This window comes from Lytechinus pictus, chromosome 15, assembly GCF_037042905.1.
Source record: "Lytechinus pictus isolate F3 Inbred chromosome 15, Lp3.0, whole genome shotgun sequence".
Lineage (NCBI taxonomy): Eukaryota > Metazoa > Echinodermata > Echinoidea > Temnopleuroida > Toxopneustidae > Lytechinus > Lytechinus pictus.
The window spans coordinates 11,181,257-11,199,879 of NC_087259.1; the positions used below are offsets into that span (position 1 = coordinate 11,181,257).

At 37.8% G+C, this 18,623-nt stretch overlaps 1 protein-coding gene across 1 annotated transcript; it reads left to right on the plus strand.

Moving 5' to 3' along the window:
• The first annotated feature begins 9,166 nt into the window (after positions 1-9,166).
• On the plus strand, positions 9,167-13,216 carry LOC129277266 (uncharacterized). Its single transcript, XM_064110202.1, has 2 exons — positions 9,167-9,368; positions 10,227-13,216. Exon 2 carries the CDS (start codon positions 10,262-10,264, stop codon positions 11,183-11,185), a length of 924 nt encoding a protein of 307 aa, XP_063966272.1. The 5' UTR covers positions 9,167-9,368; positions 10,227-10,261; the 3' UTR covers positions 11,186-13,216.
• The last annotated feature ends 5,407 nt before the right edge of the window (positions 13,217-18,623 follow it).

An 18,623-nucleotide genomic window follows, 5' to 3' on the forward strand; every position in this document is an offset into this window, starting at 1 on the left:
CCGAAACCATCCGCCTCCCAACCACTGGCTGGCGGCCAAGCAGCTAGGGACGGGAAGAAGAAGAAAAAGACGGGCAAGCCAGCTCCGTGTACCATAAACAGGCCGCCCCCGGACGCTGGGTCTATTGACCCCCGGGAGACCTCGCCGCAGCTCCCGGACGCTGCACCTATAGGTGCCCGGGAGGCGAAGATAGACGTCGGCAATACGCCCAGCAAGATGGAGCTGGCCAATGCTGATTCGACTTTACAGTCGACTGTTCTGTCCCTCCTCCCAACCACCTCTGCAACCACCAACCAGCAGGGAGATGATGTGGACGACGACATCGAGTGGCTTGTCTCTTAGCAGCCCTCCACTCGGGACCGAGCTGGCCCAGGTGTATTGGGAGAGTATTCGGAGCTGGTGGAGAAGGCAGACGAGGTGGTCGGCGCTTCAATCTGTGTCAGAGAAGCTGGCCGAGGTGGTTAACAAGTTGATGTCCACCGGCTTGAAGGAGGACACTCTAAATAAGGGGAAGTTGGAGGCTTTCCCCTGGCCTGAGAATTGCAAGGCCCTAACCGCCCCCAGAGTCAACCCTGAGATTTGGTCTATTTTAAAGAGTGTAATTCGAATTTTCGACCACAAACTCCAAAATACCAAGTGCACTCTTACTCAAGGCGATAACTCCTCTTGCCCGTGCTGCGGATGGCCTTCTCGACCCAAGTAAGGCCCCCTCCATCGATCTACGGCAACTAGCAAGCTGCTACTGCACGGCAGTGCCCTGTTAGGAGCGGCAATCCTCGACCTGAACGCGAGGCGTCGTGAGCTCATCAAGCCGGAGCTTGATACGGCTTTTCGGCTCGCTATGCAAGGATAAGGTTAGCCTCTTTTCGAGGCCCTGGCAGCTGCATCCCGAGCGAAGCGAGGGATTTCCTAATTCGCGAAGCGAATTAGGCCTGGCGCGAGCCAGGGCCTCTTGACATCTGAGCTGAATTATATATTCATGAGGAACGTCTTCTTAATGAATATACACGTGTTGTAATATCACCGGTCACCTAATAAACCAATGAAATGTCAGAAGCTGTTTCGTCCGGGGTTCGGAATACTATAGTAGTCCACTATTCTGCATGTTCTGCAGGGGATTCAATATTAATTGCGGGACACTAAAGGGGATATAACCAACAAAATGCTACAAGCAGTGGTACTACTACTACTACGAGTACTGGCCGTAAAAGACCCATCACCGCCCCGAAACTTCCCTGGAGATACTGGTCAGCCGCTGGTCAGACTCGAGTCAAGGGGAAACAACTCTACTCCAGCATTCCCTCACTGCACCGCGGAGAACGACAATCGACACATAGTGGAATCGCATGAAAGATAAAAATTTTCCATATCCTGTGGGTAGATTTACAAAAACATCTCGTCCTTTCAGTGCAGATTTAATTTTATCGACTTGCAAATCCTTAAATCGGTCAATATTCAGCATTTTAGAGGCATATTCAATGCTCTTTGATATTTCGTCGTCACTCTTCGCCAAGAATCCACGGGTCGCCATTCAAGATGAGCTCATGAATATTCAATATGACGTCATAGCAGCCCGCGCTCTCATTGGATGATTTTCACCGACCAGTTTTTGGTCGGAATATTGGTAAAAACAATAAAATAACAAAAGAAAGTCGGTGAAATTCGGCCCAGATGTCAAGAGGCCCTGTCTCGCGGCGCTCTGCTTCGTTCTCTCCCTTGCTTCGCCATGTTCGCTCGGAAAGCAGCCGACGGGGCCTCGACAAGAGGCTAGGATAAGGTGGGTTCCTCAACATCTAGCCTGCTGTTCGGGGACAATCTCCCCCAGAGATGCAATGAATTAAAGGAAACACATCGGCTGGCCATTGGTGTACAGGCCCCCCATCAAAACCGCAGGAGGTTTGCACGCCCCACTCGACAGGCTACCTACCGTGACTTACGCCGCCGTTCGATGACGGGCAACTATTCAAGGCCTCCCCCAAACTTCGGAGAAATAAGTTAATATTTACAAATTTGCCTCAGAATATTTCTGTCTCTATGCATGACAAGGGTGAATGTCGCGAAATGTAATGTCATGTGTGATGATCCCGACGATCATGTGAGTTGGGTGCATTTTTTTGGACCAATCGGCTCATCCAAAGTTTTGGCTTTAAAGTCCCATACATGATTCCGAACAATTAGGCTTATGAAGTATAATTAGTAAATTAAACGAGATTTAAATGAAATTTAATATTGAAGTTAATTATGATTCTACGAAGTAAAGCCTAATCTGAGGAATCATGTCCCACCCAACTTGTTTTCTTCCAAATGTAATAGCTCTTATTTCCTCCCGTAAGCAATTTGGATTAGCCTTTTTTGTCACTTTGAAAACTGGTGAATGAGCGTGCTTGCTGGGCTTATATACGATTGTGCTCATTTGCATATGAATGGCAACCTTTTGTTGCTTTGCATTTGTGGCGTTTTGATCGGTAGCAGGTGTGCAACTCATACATGCTTCCTCAGATTAGGCTTTACTTCGTAGAATCATAATTAAACTTCAATATTAAATTTCATTTAAATCTCGTTTAATTTACTGATTATTTGTCTTTTGGTGCAAATGACTTAATGAGTTATATGTGTGTGTGTGTGTGTGCGCGTGGGTGTGGGTGGATGCGTGAGTGTGTGTGCATGAGGGTGTGTGTGTGTGTATAAAAACATATATACGAGGAAAAACATAAAACGACTATAAAAACAATATGGCTATGTATATGTATTAATGTTGGTTACGCCGCGGCGCGCCGGTAACCGTTGATTTGCCCATATGGGATGCGAACGGGTTAGAGTGTAACCATTTTGTATGACGTTTATAAAAAGACCATGCACGGTCAAAGAATGTGCCGGGGATGACGGACCATCGGGATCAGAGGCAGAGTCCTTTATAGTCTAGGTGATTGGTTAAAAAATGTTCAGAAAATGGTACAAGCATGAAAATTGGCACAAAGGTAGAGTAAGTTATTCTAATATTTTTTAGAAGGGAGTGCCAACGTGAGTTTCCCAGATATAGCATTGGTTACTAGGTAACATATTTACCTTAGTAACTGAGCTTTATTGGGCTTGAGGAACAGTTTCACAAGCAATATGTCACATGAATTTTAGTCTAAAGCATATTTCTGTGTATCACAAGAGTTTGATCCATTTATTCATAGCAACGGTTGCTAGGTAACATTTTCCCTCAGTAACCAATACTTATAGGGTGTTTTTATGATTATAATTTCTATGAGCCACCACATCTTTTCTATCTAAGCACTAATACATTAATCACAACATGTATACCGTGTATACCCGCACATGATAAGTACCAGTTGCTAAGCTACGTGTTTTCTGCAACCGATTGTTAAAGGCCGTATGGTAACATTATTGATGTGTTTAAGAGGTACTAATACTAGCAGATGCTTAAAAACGTGAAAACCATGCACAAATAAAACTACCGCTTGATGTGTTTTATATTTCCAAAAACGATGTCTATGGATTTCATATCATTGATATAATAATACTTGTTGCATGTTAGAGAACTCACCTTAAAACCAATCTTTCTCCATTTGGAAATCATAATTATTAGGGATTACCCTAAACATAATTATGTAAAAGATCGATCATTGATTAAATTATTTGGTGTGTTTCATAGTAAACGGTTATTTGCTAATGTTTTTTATTACTATATAGTTACATACTTATCATTGCATGATAATAGACCTCATGATTACTTATCTGACAATAAAGGTAGAATTGATCAACACTTGTATCATCGAGAATTAAAAGTTAAGAAACTGTTGACTTGCTGGAAATTTGTGGCGAACTATTTTCCAAGGGGGCCCTATTAATCTCTTTTAAGACCTTGTATACCTACAAATGCTCTTGGAAAGAATTCCGCAAAATAAACATTTGATGAGAGGTCACTCTTATAGAAAAAGGGTTACAAGAGCTCACCAGGAAGTCATGGGTTCTTACAACCTAAACATCTCTGATCTTGGGGAGTTGAACGAATGACCGCAAAGAATTGATTCAGTCATTTAAGTTTAAAATAATTTCAAACACCAAAATCTCGCTAGAACGTAATTTCCAAATGAGTGCTTGCATGGATACCATTTTATCCCTTGCTAACATTAGTCAGTCGCTTGAAAGGCCTTGTTTTTATCCCTCCCTTCCGTAAGCCTGTAATGAAGATCATATTAGTTCTCCATGCTGTACCCGGAACTAATGCTATGTGCAGGAGTTGATTTAGACCTGTCAGTTCCATTTCGAGGCATGTTGGCCTGGATCCTGCAGCTATACGATTGATAAATGACGACTCAATCCTGCAGAAGTTGATGTGGACCTGTCTGTTCTGTTTCCAGGTGTTTTGACCTGGATCAGTCCTGCAGCTCCAGGATATATCATCACGTCAAAGATCTCGCAAAAGTTGATTTGGACCGGTCAGGTCTGTTAGTTGATTTGGATCATTGGGTTCCGTTTCCAGGCGTGTTGGCCTGGATCCTGCAGCTACATGATCAATCTTGACTTCTGCAGAAGTTCATTTGGACCTGTTAGTTCCCATTCCAGGTGTTTTGACTGGGATCCTGCAGCTTCAAGATCTATCATGACTTAAAAGATCTTGCAGGACTATGCGCAGCTGACTTTGTCACATATATGTGAAGCACTTGTAATATCAGGTTGGCTGGACGTGATCCATACTCGGCCTCAAAACAGTAGCATTAAGTTCTGATATGCTTCTTCCTTCCATATGCCTCCAATACTTCTTGGCATGTCCAAATCAGATAGAAATGATTCTGCTGATGCACTATCATTTTGTCTCGCATTATAATGTCCTTATATGGTGAGAAATGTTTCTTACACTTTCGATAGATGAAAAATCCATCTTCCCATCGAATAGGATGATGACTGTAACCTTCTTGATGTATTTCCTCTTTTGCCTCTAATATTCTTTGTCGAGCATAATGCATGCTTCACAGTGGCTTTGCTTTCCCCTACTTATGATTAACCAAGACAGTCTTAACTTAATTCTTTGACAAAATATATGCCCGAGTTTTAGAAGGCTCGTGCGACACATTAAATGTACGTTCGATTCATTCGCTCCAATCGTACCCGAAGTCCAAGGCTATTGGAAAATGTACAGTTGTACATTATTTATCTTTATACCATCTAGAAATTATTGTAAAATATCTGTAAATTATCCAAATGATTCTACTACCCAGCATTATAATCAAATAAAAAAGATACATGCGGTGGCAATTCCTTCTAAATCTTAAGTAAACTATATGTAGATGCTGAAACTATGGGCAATGGAAGAAGTAATCTCAAGCAGGTTTGAAGCTAAACCAACACCTTTACACTGCTTTCTATTTTCCACCCATACTTTTTGATGATCTGGTACAACATACAATATATTGCAGTCTACTGCTTCCTCTTCATGATTTGTAGGATGCGGCGTTAGTAATTAGTGTCAATAAGGCCTACAGAGATATTCATTTCTCTCAAAAGATTGTGTTGTATAATCACCAAATGTACTGCTTCGTTACATATTCAAAATTAGTGCACGTACAGTCAACGGTGCCAGATAAAAATGACAGGGGTAAAAATGGCAGAGGTAAAAATGGCAGAGGTAATAATGGCAGAGGTAAAAATGGCAGAGGTAAGAATGGCAGAGGTAAAAATGGCAGAGGTAAAAATGGCAGAGGTAATAATGGCAGAGGTAAAAATGGCAGAGGTAAAAATGACAGAGGTAATAATGGCAGAGGTAATAATGGCAGAGGTAAAAATGTCAGAGGTAAAGATGATAAAGATAGGCTACGTCATAATAGTTATCATCTTTGGCCGGACGTTGTCGACGAAATGGGCTATACGAACTGATTAGATATTATCTATTTTTTGTTATTTTAGGTCTATACTTTGTCATTTATAGGACTAAGCTCAAGCATTTTCTTGCCAAAATGATTCCAATTAGTGACTGATGAAAGGATCTTAAGTTCGTAAGCAGAACAGCGTTCACATGCAAACCCAACGATTTTTTTTTGTTTATGTAAACACCAATGTGTGCAGCCGTTAACCATCTGAAACAAACAAGTTCGGGTCTACGTCGAACTATTTTCATAATTTAACCTGGATAACAAAAAATAATTAAACATTCTGTAATAAAAGTAATTTTCTTTATTCTTCATCATGATGGATCATGATGTATAGATATTGATGTCTTGATGTCAATGGCGGATCCAGGGGGCACAGCCGGCCCGTGCATCCCCCCCCCTTGAGAGGTACAATTACAATCTTAGCAAATATGCGATTCTAACTCAAGTGTGCCCCCTTTTTAAAGCGAGGACTTTTTTGCTTGTTAATTATTTTTGTTGACGAATTACCTTAAGTTGTAGGTAGAAAACTTTTTTGCGTGTCATTTTTCAGGAAAATGTGTCCCCCCTTTGGAAAATCCTGGATCCGCCCCTGATTAATGTGATACGTATAATTAAATGTAAATTATACAATTATTGTTCACTCTTTAGAGCAATACCTCATTGCAGCTAGTCCAAGTGGATGTCAGGTTCCCAAACTAGTGTAAATGGAAACTGTCACCGCATGAATTTTGTCGCGAATTAGGGATTCAAAGTTATGGCTGTTTCTTATATAGGTACCATTCTGGGGGCTGTTTTGAAGAGGTAGTTCGCCCTAATGAATAATAAAAATAGCAGAAAATATATTGGTGAAAGTTAGAGGAAAAATCCATCAAAGATCAATAAAGTTATTAGAAGTTTAAGTTTTAGTCTGACGTCATATATGGGCAGCTGCCTCATGACATTTTATGCACTCCAAAACGGTTTATAATTGTTTTAAAAAATATTTCAGGAGCGTAAGTGAAATGATTTGTCTCTTGATATATTCTGAAGATACAATAAAAACCATTTGGAATTTTTTCTAGAAAATTACATTTCATCAATTTTGTATACACCAAATATGGGGAACTGCTCGCAAATGACGTCATCATTATGATTTATAAGAGTTATAGCTTTTTTAATCTTTGATGGATTTCCTAAAACCCTCATCAATATCATTTTAATTGTTTTGCTATTTTTGAATTTTATGTGAGGTTGAACTTCCCCTTGAATTAATTAAGTACAATTGCGATCTAAAATGTGCTTCAAATTTGAATATTAGTACAGCGATTTGACATGAGAAGGCCGTCCATGAGAGTCCTGAAAAAAAGATATTCCAACCAAAAAGTTATCAATTTGGCGCAGACGATCTATCTATGATTTTAAAAATGTTACCCTTTCCATTATTTTAGTTTTTTCTTAGAACCTTTCTTAGTTAGTCTATGCAGGGCACTAGCGTACCTACGGGGGGGGGGCAGAGGGGGCAGTCTGCCCCCCTGACGAGCCACAACCCATGCAAAGGACGTATCCCTGCCCCCCCCCCATGACGAGCTTGAAGACCTTTATTGCCCCCCTGACGAGCTTGAAGACCTTTTTTTTTTTTTTTTTTTTGCTTGTCAAATTTTTTTCTGCTACGAAATCCTTCATTTGTGATTGAAGACCTTTTTTTTTTTTTCTTGTCAAATTTTTTTATGCTACGAAATCCTTCATTTGTGATTGAAGACCTTTTTTTTTTTTTTTGCTTGTCAAATTTTTTGGCCGACGGTTTTGCCCCCCCCTGTGAAAAATCACAGGTACGCCACTGATGCAGGGCCTACATGCGGGGGCTTTTTGATATTTTTTTGCATGGGGGTTTAAGACCATTTTTACCTATACCATTATGACCTCTGCCATTATTACCTCTGCCATTTTTACACCGAGCCTAGTCAACGATGCTTGGGGCTGTTTCATGTCTGCTGTCCATGCTGAAATGCTATACAGGGAACATGCAGTCAATGATGATTGGGGCTGTTTCAGGTCTACTGTGCATGCTATATACAGTGCACATGCAGTCAATGATGCTTCGGGCTGTTTCAGGTCTACTGTACATGCTATTCAAGTCAGTCAATAATATAAAAACCTTACTGACAAGTAAGTGTGTGGGCATTACTCGACATTACATCACAATGAAGCTTTGTCATTTGGGAGCGATTAGTTCATATCAATCAAATTTCAGCTTCCCTTTGCCCTCAAAGTTCAGTGTCTTTCCCAGTGTCCCATGCTACATCCACGACAATTCCCTGTCTCATTTTCATAACAGGAAAGATCCTTTGTAATTGTTTAATAGTAAGCACATTTAATGACCCAGTAATAATTTATTTTCTGTGCGTTAGCTGTGTCATGTATGAGTAAAAAGTATGAAGAAAAATAATGAAAGTACTTACACCGAAATTAGGTTTGTTACCTATATACGATTATTATGCAGATAATTTTTTGGACTGCATCTGAACTCTTATATATATATATATATATATATAACAATATTACGTTCCGCTTGTTGGACATAGAAGATATTAATGAGGCAAAGTGGTAATGCATTGTACTTAGTTCCAACAGTTGAACTAAGTACAATGCATTACCACTTTGCCTCATTAATATATATATATATATATATATATATATATATATATATATATATATATATATATATATATATATATATATATTCGAGATCAAGTGTATGGAGAGGGCCGTAGCATACACTTGATCTCGAATATAATTATGAAGGAGACCCGTACACGTACATCGCCAAGATTGATCACACTTGATATATATATATATATATATATATATATATATATATATATATATATATATATATATATATGGAGATTTTTTTTCTAAATTCCAAGTTTCATAATTTGACCTATGTTCTAACCATATTCTCATTAAAATATTATGTCCAGATGTTGAATTCAGGAATATTATCTATAGCTTATATGGAAAATACGTTGCTTAGCGACTGTTGCTATACATGGTTGGAATGTTGCTTGATATGTGATTGTGAAATAGGCGCTTAGAAGTCAAAATATAGTTTTAAAATTGAAATTACACCCCGAAGTTGTTGGTTGCCAAGGTCAATAAGTTACCTAGCAACTGTTGCTATACGGGGAGAGATCAGGTTGGCACCCCCAGCTAAAATGTTCAGCACCTTTTACTCTACCTGTCAGCCAAATTTCATGCTTGTACCATAATCCGAACAATTCTTGCTATTTTTTGCACCGATCATCAAGACTATTATATCTATTACTTTATGAAGATACGCATTAGACCCAACATATTGAAACTCATTTTATCCAAGACAAAGTTTATAAATGTCCTCTCCAATGTTCTATCAACGGAATCGGTGCAAATAAACTGTTTTCTTTATCGATATATCTTGATTATCACTTTAGGATATAGCCTGATGCAGATGTTGAGGATCAAAATAAACTAGTAAGTTCTGACAAAGAAACTTACAGTTTCTTTTCTTACATCATTTAGTTCATTAATAGCCATTGGAATATCACTTATCAAGGAAAGCGTTGCAATCTTGTTTTTATATACACATATTTAAATTACTCTTCATATTTGTTTCAATTCATAAACGTGTGATTATTCAAGAAGTCGAAATATATGAAAATGACCGTCTAGTTTTAGCTTTATTTTTAAAAAAAAATTGAGAAAGTGTTGAAAATCTCTTTGTATTTATATGACTAGTCTATTAAACCGAATGCATGATTTGGTTATACTCCGTGTTACGTCGGTTTAACTTGTTCCTTAAAATGTCAAAGTTAAATAACACATTTTACTGGATTATGTAGACATGTTAGCAATGATAATTCTGATTCCCCTCTTAGATCTATATAGACAGGTTTATTCGAAAGATATAGTTTCTTTTGTTTCTCACTGAAAAAGTAGGTTCTTTCATGTGATTTTATGGAAATAAATGGTATAGTAAATCGTTAACACACTAGTACTAGGCTAGAGTTCAATAATGTCCCCTCCACTAAAGAAAAGTTGAATGGAAAAGGTTAATAATTCATACGTGATAATTATCTGAAAAAATAGCATGAAACATGTAGTTGGAAACATATCAAAATATGCTTTATTCCGGCAAAATTATTGAGTATGTGCAAGAATCAAGTTAAAATTCTTTCCCCCATAATACAAATACCGATCCACATATTTGTCCTCTTTCCCATTAAAAACTGATGAAGTCTTCTTATCAAAACAACGTTTATGACAAAGTAACAACAGACCTAATTGATGTTCATTTATTGTAAGAATTTCAATATCGTTGTTCTCTTCCAGGAATTCCGCAAGAGAAATACATATATATATCCAAAATGTCAATCAGCGATGACGTAACATTGACTGACAAAGAAGCATTGTCATATCTAGACGAGAATCTCAGAATGGCGTCAGTGGAGCAGATGCTTTCCGCTGACAGAGAAACCCTTTTGAACGAGATCATAGCCGCAATGCATCGTCACCTACCCTTCCACACTGTCAAGAATCTGGTCACCCCGCAAGAGAATAGACACCTACCCACCCTGGAAGAAATCAAGGAAGACATGCACGAAGGAACAGGTGGCCTGTGCTACACACTCAATGTATTCTGCAGGATGTTGCTTCGAGCGTTGGCATACGATGTAGTCTTCGTACCCAGTGATTGCCGAGGGTACAAGGATGTCCACATGCTGCTCATGGTGCGTCACCTGACAGCCGAAGGAAGCAGTCACATGGTTGACGTTGGATCCGGGTGTCCGTCATTTCGTGCCATTTCTTTCGACTTCGAGGGCGAGACGTCGCCCGTATACCAGGATTCCTTCCTGCGCTACCGGTTCGTCCGCCAAGGAGACGCTGTTGTCCGGCAACATGCCATTATAACGGACCAAGATAGAGCTGAGGAGTTTGAGGCCACTACCGGGGTATGGTTTTCATACATCACCATCCATTACAAGAAATACGTCAGGATGGACTACTTCAAAGACACCACAACGGCATTCTATACAGTGGTCAATCCGGACGTTCCCTTCTTGACCAGCCTGCGATGTCTGGCATTTCCCGATAGTCGATTCATCTGTATCAAAGACACCACCTTACTAAAAGAGAAAGAAGGTGGACGGGTGGAGAAGTCTTATTTTCGATCACGTGATGAGATCTTGTCGGCATTTCTGCTTTATTTTCCTCAATTTCCTCGAAGTGTGATACTTACTGCAATGAATGACCAAAATGTGTCATTTGATTTTAATAAGAAAGTGGAATAAGGTATCAAAATGAATGACTTTGTTGGTTTAAGATGTCATCACCATGACCACGGTGATGGTTAGAAAATATACAATTAAGAAGTTTATATTCAAAGAAAGACAGATAGATAACGTGAGGATGATACAGATATACAGACATATGAAAATGAAGAGAAGAAATTTCTTGTATAATATCAACTTTGATATATCTAACTTGTTATTATGGGATCTTAAAAATAGGCCTAGAGTTCCTTGTATTTCCGGAAAAGTATTCAGCTGTGGTAGTGCTCTATAAACTGAATGCTTTGTAAGCCATTAGATAATAGCGAGTTTTCGCACATACGGCTCAGAACGAATTCAAGAACATAGTAAATGTATTGAAAATGCCCGTTAAATCACATTGAACAGCTGGGAGGTCTGCTTTGACGAAAATTTGTGAACCGGCACAGAAGTTTCGCCCTAAGTTCTTGATGTGACGAAAAATTGCAAATATGTAGTTGCCCAGAGTCCAGAACAAAACTGCTGCTTTGATTCACCAAGTCTCCACAATAAAACTTCTTGGTTGCTCATTGTCATGAAGAGCATTTGAAGATACATTTTCTATGTTCTTGAAAGCGTTCTGCGTCGCGGTGCCAAAACACCCTAGTTTCTCCTCTTGTCGCATGTTGGGAAGGAGCTGTAACTTGCAATATATGCAAAAAGAATTTAAGGGTCTTAAAGCATAGTATTCCACTTGGCTTTGAAGTTCCTTGCGGCACACCTTTCTTCTGCCGAGGTGATCTGTGGAAGCCTAGTACCAGCTCCGAATTTGTATAAAAATATATATTGGTATAAAAAATTATGAATTCCGTTAACGGTTAGTCAGAAATAGGACATCGAATATGTTTATCAAATTTAGCAGTTACAGTCATGACCATGCACACCTCATATTTTGTGTACCAGAGTCGATCAAAGGAAAATTAGATTCTTATATTGAAAAGTTCAATATTTGACCATGTTCTGATCATTTGCGTACATTTTAATGCTCTGTCCTTTAATCCACGATTTACAATTTCCGATATCAGTTACTTTGCTTATTCGTGTTTCCGATGGTTGTTGTTGTTTTGTATGTATGCAGTTGAAATACAGTGGTATGGAATTACAAACGTTTGCATTCGCTCTTGAAACGCATTACACATTTGACCATTCATTATTAAATCATTAAAACAGGCAGTGAACAGTTACCGGGATACGGCGTTCTGATGATTGCTTTTTAAACATTTATCATTAATGTGTTCTATTATCTAACCAGCTGGTTAACAGATGCATAGCGATTTATCGGCGGTATCGAGCATAGGTTCAAAGAAAAGCTGGTTAATGCTGCTCCTTCTTAACACCACTCTGATTGTAGCTTTTTTTTTTACCTTGTTTTGCCTTGTACAATTTCAAATTTGAATATAACTGTCTTCTTTTGGGAATTTTCTTTTTCCTTTTTCTTAAAGACTGTGCGATATACTTGTCTTTTGTGATATTGTCTATTTTTTTGTACAACACAGATATATACTTCATTTAAACGGTGGTTAATAGTTTTAATGAAAATAAACTTGTGAATATTTCATAATGTAAAGTTGGCTTTGGGATTGAATTCTTCGCTTTATATGTTTAATTTGTGAATACGCTATAAACGTTCCCAGCTAAAAATGTCGTATGTTATTATCTTAATATATAGTATAGACCTCGGTGTTGTTACTACATTTTTTTTTTTTAAAGAAGTGTTTGTCCTCAATATAAATGAAATGAATTGAACCTAAATCTGAAATAATTGTTTACGAAGTAGTTGGTCTACCAATCAGTTTTGAAGATGAAATTATTTAAATAAATTTATCGACAAGTGACAAGATGTTCACATAACAAGCGGAAGTGGTTTACGGCACACGATGAGTAAAGACCTGGAAAGGGCTGATTAAAAAAGAGGTAGAAGTGAAATGGAGAGGCAGGAAAATGGAAGTTAGGAAGCAGAGTGTAGTCCTTAAAAGTACTGTGTACCAGAAAGAGTATAAATGGTTGAGTAGTAATTAAACAAGATGAGGGACTTTAGTAGAAGGCTGGCTGACTTTGAGTGGTGGGAACGCTGGCTTGAGTTGGTGAGTTGACTGTCCGTCTTTAGCCTTCCCTAGCCCTCACCTCTCCAAATCACATAACTCAAGTCGGCCTTCTCTCATGTGCTAACATGACTAAAGCCGAGCTCATCATGATCATATATATATAATTGATATAAAAATTATTGGTGAACAATAAATTTCATTCAGCTCCAAAGAACCATGAACAAAAGTTCAATACTCTATGTTTCTCCCGAAAATACCCCCTTTCCTATTTTATATTACAAAAACAGGGCTCAACGTTTGTGGTGATCGTGTTGATGATGGCGATGAAGGTGATGATGGTGATGATGATTATGCAATAGTGATGACTATGGAGATTGAAAATTGGCAACAGTGACGTACACATTTGGGGCTTGGGGGAGCTACCCCCCCCCTCACTTTTCCCGACCAATGAAAAAATAAGAAAATGAAAGAGAGAAGGGCCAAATATGACATTATTTTCTGAATATTATGTCAAAATCTATCACAATATTAGACTTTTGAACTTAAAAAAAAAATTGACATTTTTGCTCGCTCGCTTCACTCACTCGCAACTTTAAAAAAAAAAAAAAATTCGCCCGATACGCTATATGTGGCCCCCTGTAACTGTTAGCTCATTTCGCCACTGATTAGCAATGGTGATGATGGAGATGATAATGATGATGGTGATGAAGATGATGGTGGGGGTGGTGATGATGATGATGATCATCATCATCACAATGGTGACAATGATGAATCTGATGATGATGATGACTACGGTGATTATCATGGTGGTGATGGTGTTGATATGTAGTGTAGTGGTGAGGATATTGTGTGATTACGACTGTTGTAGCATGGACCTATTACGAAATAGGTCCATGGTTGTAGTCATAGAGGTAGTGGTGTTGGTGACAATGATGAATCTGATGATGATGAGGATGATGATGGTGACGATGATGATGATGAGGAGGAGGATGATGATCATCATCATCATAATAGTGACAATGATGAATCTGATGATGATGAGGATGATGATGGTGACGATGATGATGATGAGGAGGAGGATGATGATGATCATCATCATAATAGTGACAATGGTGAATCTGATGATGATGATGATGATCATAATGGTGACAATGATGAATCTGATGATGATGATGACTACGATCATGGTGGTGATGGTGTTGATATGTAGTGTAGTTGAGAGGATGTGGGATGATTACGACTGTTGTGGTCATGGAGGTGGTAGTGGTGTTGTTGCTGCTACTATATACTGCTGATGGGGATTGTTGATAATTGTATATTTATAAACACCCTCATAAAAGTAGTGACTTACATTCTGTATAGAATCAAGCGACATTCAAACATTTATTTCCAATGATGATATTGGCCACAATTTATCGATTACCGTTTTCTTATTTTGAGTACAAATACACTTAGCAACCTTAAATGTTTAAAAAAAATTGTTTATTTTTAATGAATTACAAAAAATTCTACACTAATTTAAATGAATATTGGCGGTTTAGAAATGCTATCCTACGGTTTTCAAATTTGTCAGAAAAAAACTTTAGGCACAGGTTGGCATATCTTATTCAAGTAAACTCGGTAAAGCTACAAAAAAATAAAGTAAAACAAATGTAACATATTTAGTAATTAACCCCTGAGAAAAATTATGATGTCATAGAATTAATACCAACCTTACTTTGAAAAACGTTACAAATCGTGTCGCTATGTAATACATGTACATGTATATATATAAAAACTTACAACTTTGAATAATAGATTCAAAATAACTACTTTAATAGGATTATGAATATTCGCTGATTGTGAAGAAATGGATTTCGTACATGTAAGTGGTCCTCCTCAAGGAGGCCTGCTCGGACCCTTGCTATTTCAAGTTCATTTAAGTGACATTCCTAATCATTGTTCTGTTTAATTGTACTTTACAGATAGCTAAAATACTTTCCGGTATTTCATCGAATTCTATATCCTACTCAGTGCAGCAATTCACCAGCAACTGAAAGGAACCATCTATATAACTCTATCAAATTTTATATAATGACTGCGTTATCAATTCACTGTGATTCTCTAATGATTTTTTTTTGAGTGGGATTGTTAAGTTTTTTTTGTTTTTTACATTTTCGTATAACTTATCTCTCCTTGGCAAAATTTCCGCTGGTCACTTAAGCATACCATTATGGTACAATACCAAAGGAGGTGCCCCCTTATGTTTAAAGTGCTTAAAATGAGAAGTGAGAACAAAAATAATGGAAAAAGTATTTAATAGAACTATAATACCCCTGATTTTTTTTTTGGGGGGATTGTGAAAATGACATCTTTATCCTTTTGAAATCTATAGCAATACCACTCATTTTTATCGCTATATATACATGTACTTGCACAACCATGCAGGTCTATCAGGTATACAGAATGCAGGAAAAAACTGTTGGAGAAAAATTCGTAACATGAGTTCAGTCGAGACGCATAGCCACTTTCTGACTGCTCGTGGTTGGGAGTCCGAGTGTTTTTAATTTCAAAATATTTTCACACACACACACATAAATTATTTTTATTCATGTATTTATTCATCGATTCTTGGTCGAAAAGTAGGCCTATTATAGTTTATTTCATGTATAAACGTTTTCCTCTACATTTAAATTCTCTAAGCATAATGTGATTTATATTTGCTACATACCAAATCTAAAACCTATGTTCTAACAAGGTTTGTCTTTTTTTTGCTCGCTCACCTCACCCTCTCGAAAATACCCAGCTCTGGCAATTTTACCTCACTACATACCTGTGTATATAGTCTATAACTTAATTGATTAAGTCACAATGTATTTATTATTTATACTCAGTAGGATCAATTAATGTTTTATTCAGGTTCAGTGGTGATTGCACGTACTTTTTTCCTGTGTTTATTGTTTTCAGATAATAAATGAAGAGTGATGCTTATAAAATTATGTATGTTCTCAGAGAAATACTGTCTTTATGTGCTCTAGTTGTAATGACTGTGCGGATCACATGCGTCTCTATCATCATTAATCAGCATTTCAAATCCTAAATGCTGAAGAAAATCGATTGCTTTTTTTTGTCCCAAGGGGGCAATAAAACGGTAAGAAGGAAACCCTTCCCCGTATAAACCCCTAGCCGTCCAGGGTCGTCGTGACCCACACACAGTTCAACGATCGCTCAGTTAGAACCCCTTGGAAGATCACACATTATGTGTTACGTCACAATCATTCGTTTCAATTACAATTCATTACACGGTTTAATATCGATTGGTAAAGCACTATTTATCTAGGCTAATTGAAAGTAATCAAAATGCCGTTTTGTCCACCTCGACCTGTCTGGCTACATATTAAATGGTGATGTTTTATATGAATGCAGACACAGCCAAAAGACCACCGAGACTGGAGATAGTGAGACGTCAATGGGATTCCAATAAGTTTCTATTCTCAAGGGATTTCATCTTGTTAAAGTATTAAGAATCAATAATAATTACGATATTGTATACGTTTTACTTGCTAGTGGATAAAACTTTGACTAAATTTATACCTCCTTATCAACATGACCAGAATTCTGCCGGGCTTGGAACGACGAGGGTTGGCCCCGACTTTCGTCGTTGGTTCTTTTTATTACAAGTAACTTGGCGATACTTAGGTTTAAGTTTATGAGACATGTATTTTTGGATTCATTGTTAAGTTAAGAAAACTCCACTTAACCTTCAGTGTTAGTTTCATATCTGATTTTTTGGGGGGATAAATGGTTTAAACGATGCGCATATACGGTGGGAAAATGGTTTCGCCAGGAGACCAAATATACAATACTTTTTTTAACAAGAAAGCAAAACATTGTTATGAATATTATCAGAAAAAGGAGCGGACCCAAACTTGACCCTTACGGAACCGCAAATTTCACACTTGTTTCGGTGCGTATACTATAGCAATTAATTTGGTTCGTTTAGATTAATTTTGCTTGATTTAAACGTGATAGGGAAGAAAATCCTTATTTCCTGATTCCTTAGTAAATTTCAAGTCAAATAAACATAAATATATATGGATTACCTGGAATGGTTGTTAGACATATCCCAGCAAAATTTTACAGAATAATCACCTCGAATTGTGACCATAAATCCAGTTCACTCCCCTTTGAGGCGTAGCGAGCAAACACAAAATAAATCGACGGTGCACAATTATTTTTTTCTTTGAAAGTTACAATCTTTTGACCTTATTGAGATGAAAAAAAAGAATTTTGTGATAGATTTTGAAAAATTGTTTATGGAATGCTGTCATATTTTAAATTCTTCGGCATTTTCCATCATTTAAATCATGGTCGTGGGTGTTTCATTTCTTATCATTTTTTCGTATTTTTGTAAATTATATTCTTTCTTTATTTATTCATAATTCTTCATTTACTTATTTATTTATCTATTTATTTATCTATTTATTTATTTATTTATCTATTTATTCATTCATTCATTCTTGGCGGGGACTCAAGCGCCCCATGTCCCCATGTATACGCCAGCAACTCTTATAATCGTCAGCTCCTTTTTCCATTCATTCGAATGTATCGCCCATGCTGGCGCCATTACACATTGAATGTGCTACGATTATACCGTCCATTGCGAGTTGTAAGGAAATGATGGGCGAGGACAGGGGTTAAATGATGAACATTCCTGATCGCATTATCAACGAGTTCAGGCTGTAATCTACACCAGAATAACCCCTTTGTCGCGGAAAGAAACATCCAACAATAAACCCCAAAGAATTTTAAATAAACATTCATTTTTAGATCGATACAAACTGTCGCCCATGTCAGCGGGTATTGGGGGCCAATCGCCGATCGAATAATCTCTTTCTTTCCTTTCACCGAGTTTACGAATTCTCCTATTTGATATCTTCTCTTTTTTTCCACAGCTTTAAAATCTCTTTTGAATCACATGTCACCATTAAATCCATATGAATGGGGCCTTTATGAAGCTGTCAGTTTTGTGTCTCTTAGACGGGGATCATGTTAAAGAGGCGTCTTGTCACTGCATTGATCTCTTGTTAACGAGACAGAAACCTCGGAATACTTATGTAATCATTGCAAAATGCCCCCCCCCCCCCGCGGCAATCGAAGGATATTTTTTGTAATTAATATGTTTTGACAAAAATTGAGATGATGAGGACAGACATTATTAGGGAAAGGTGGAGGTGGTGTTTGTGGTAGTGGTGGTGGTGGTGGTGGTGGTGATGATGATGATGATGATGATGATGATGATGGTGATGATGGTGATGATGGTGATGATGGTGATGATGATGATGATGATGATGATGATGATGATGTTGATGATGATGATGTTGATGTTGATTAAG

Excerpts from the sequence above, each read along its gene's own strand:
- LOC129277266 (XM_064110202.1), top strand. The coding sequence starts at position 10,262 with ATGTCAATCAGCGATGACGTAACATTGACTGACAAAGAAGCATTGTCA.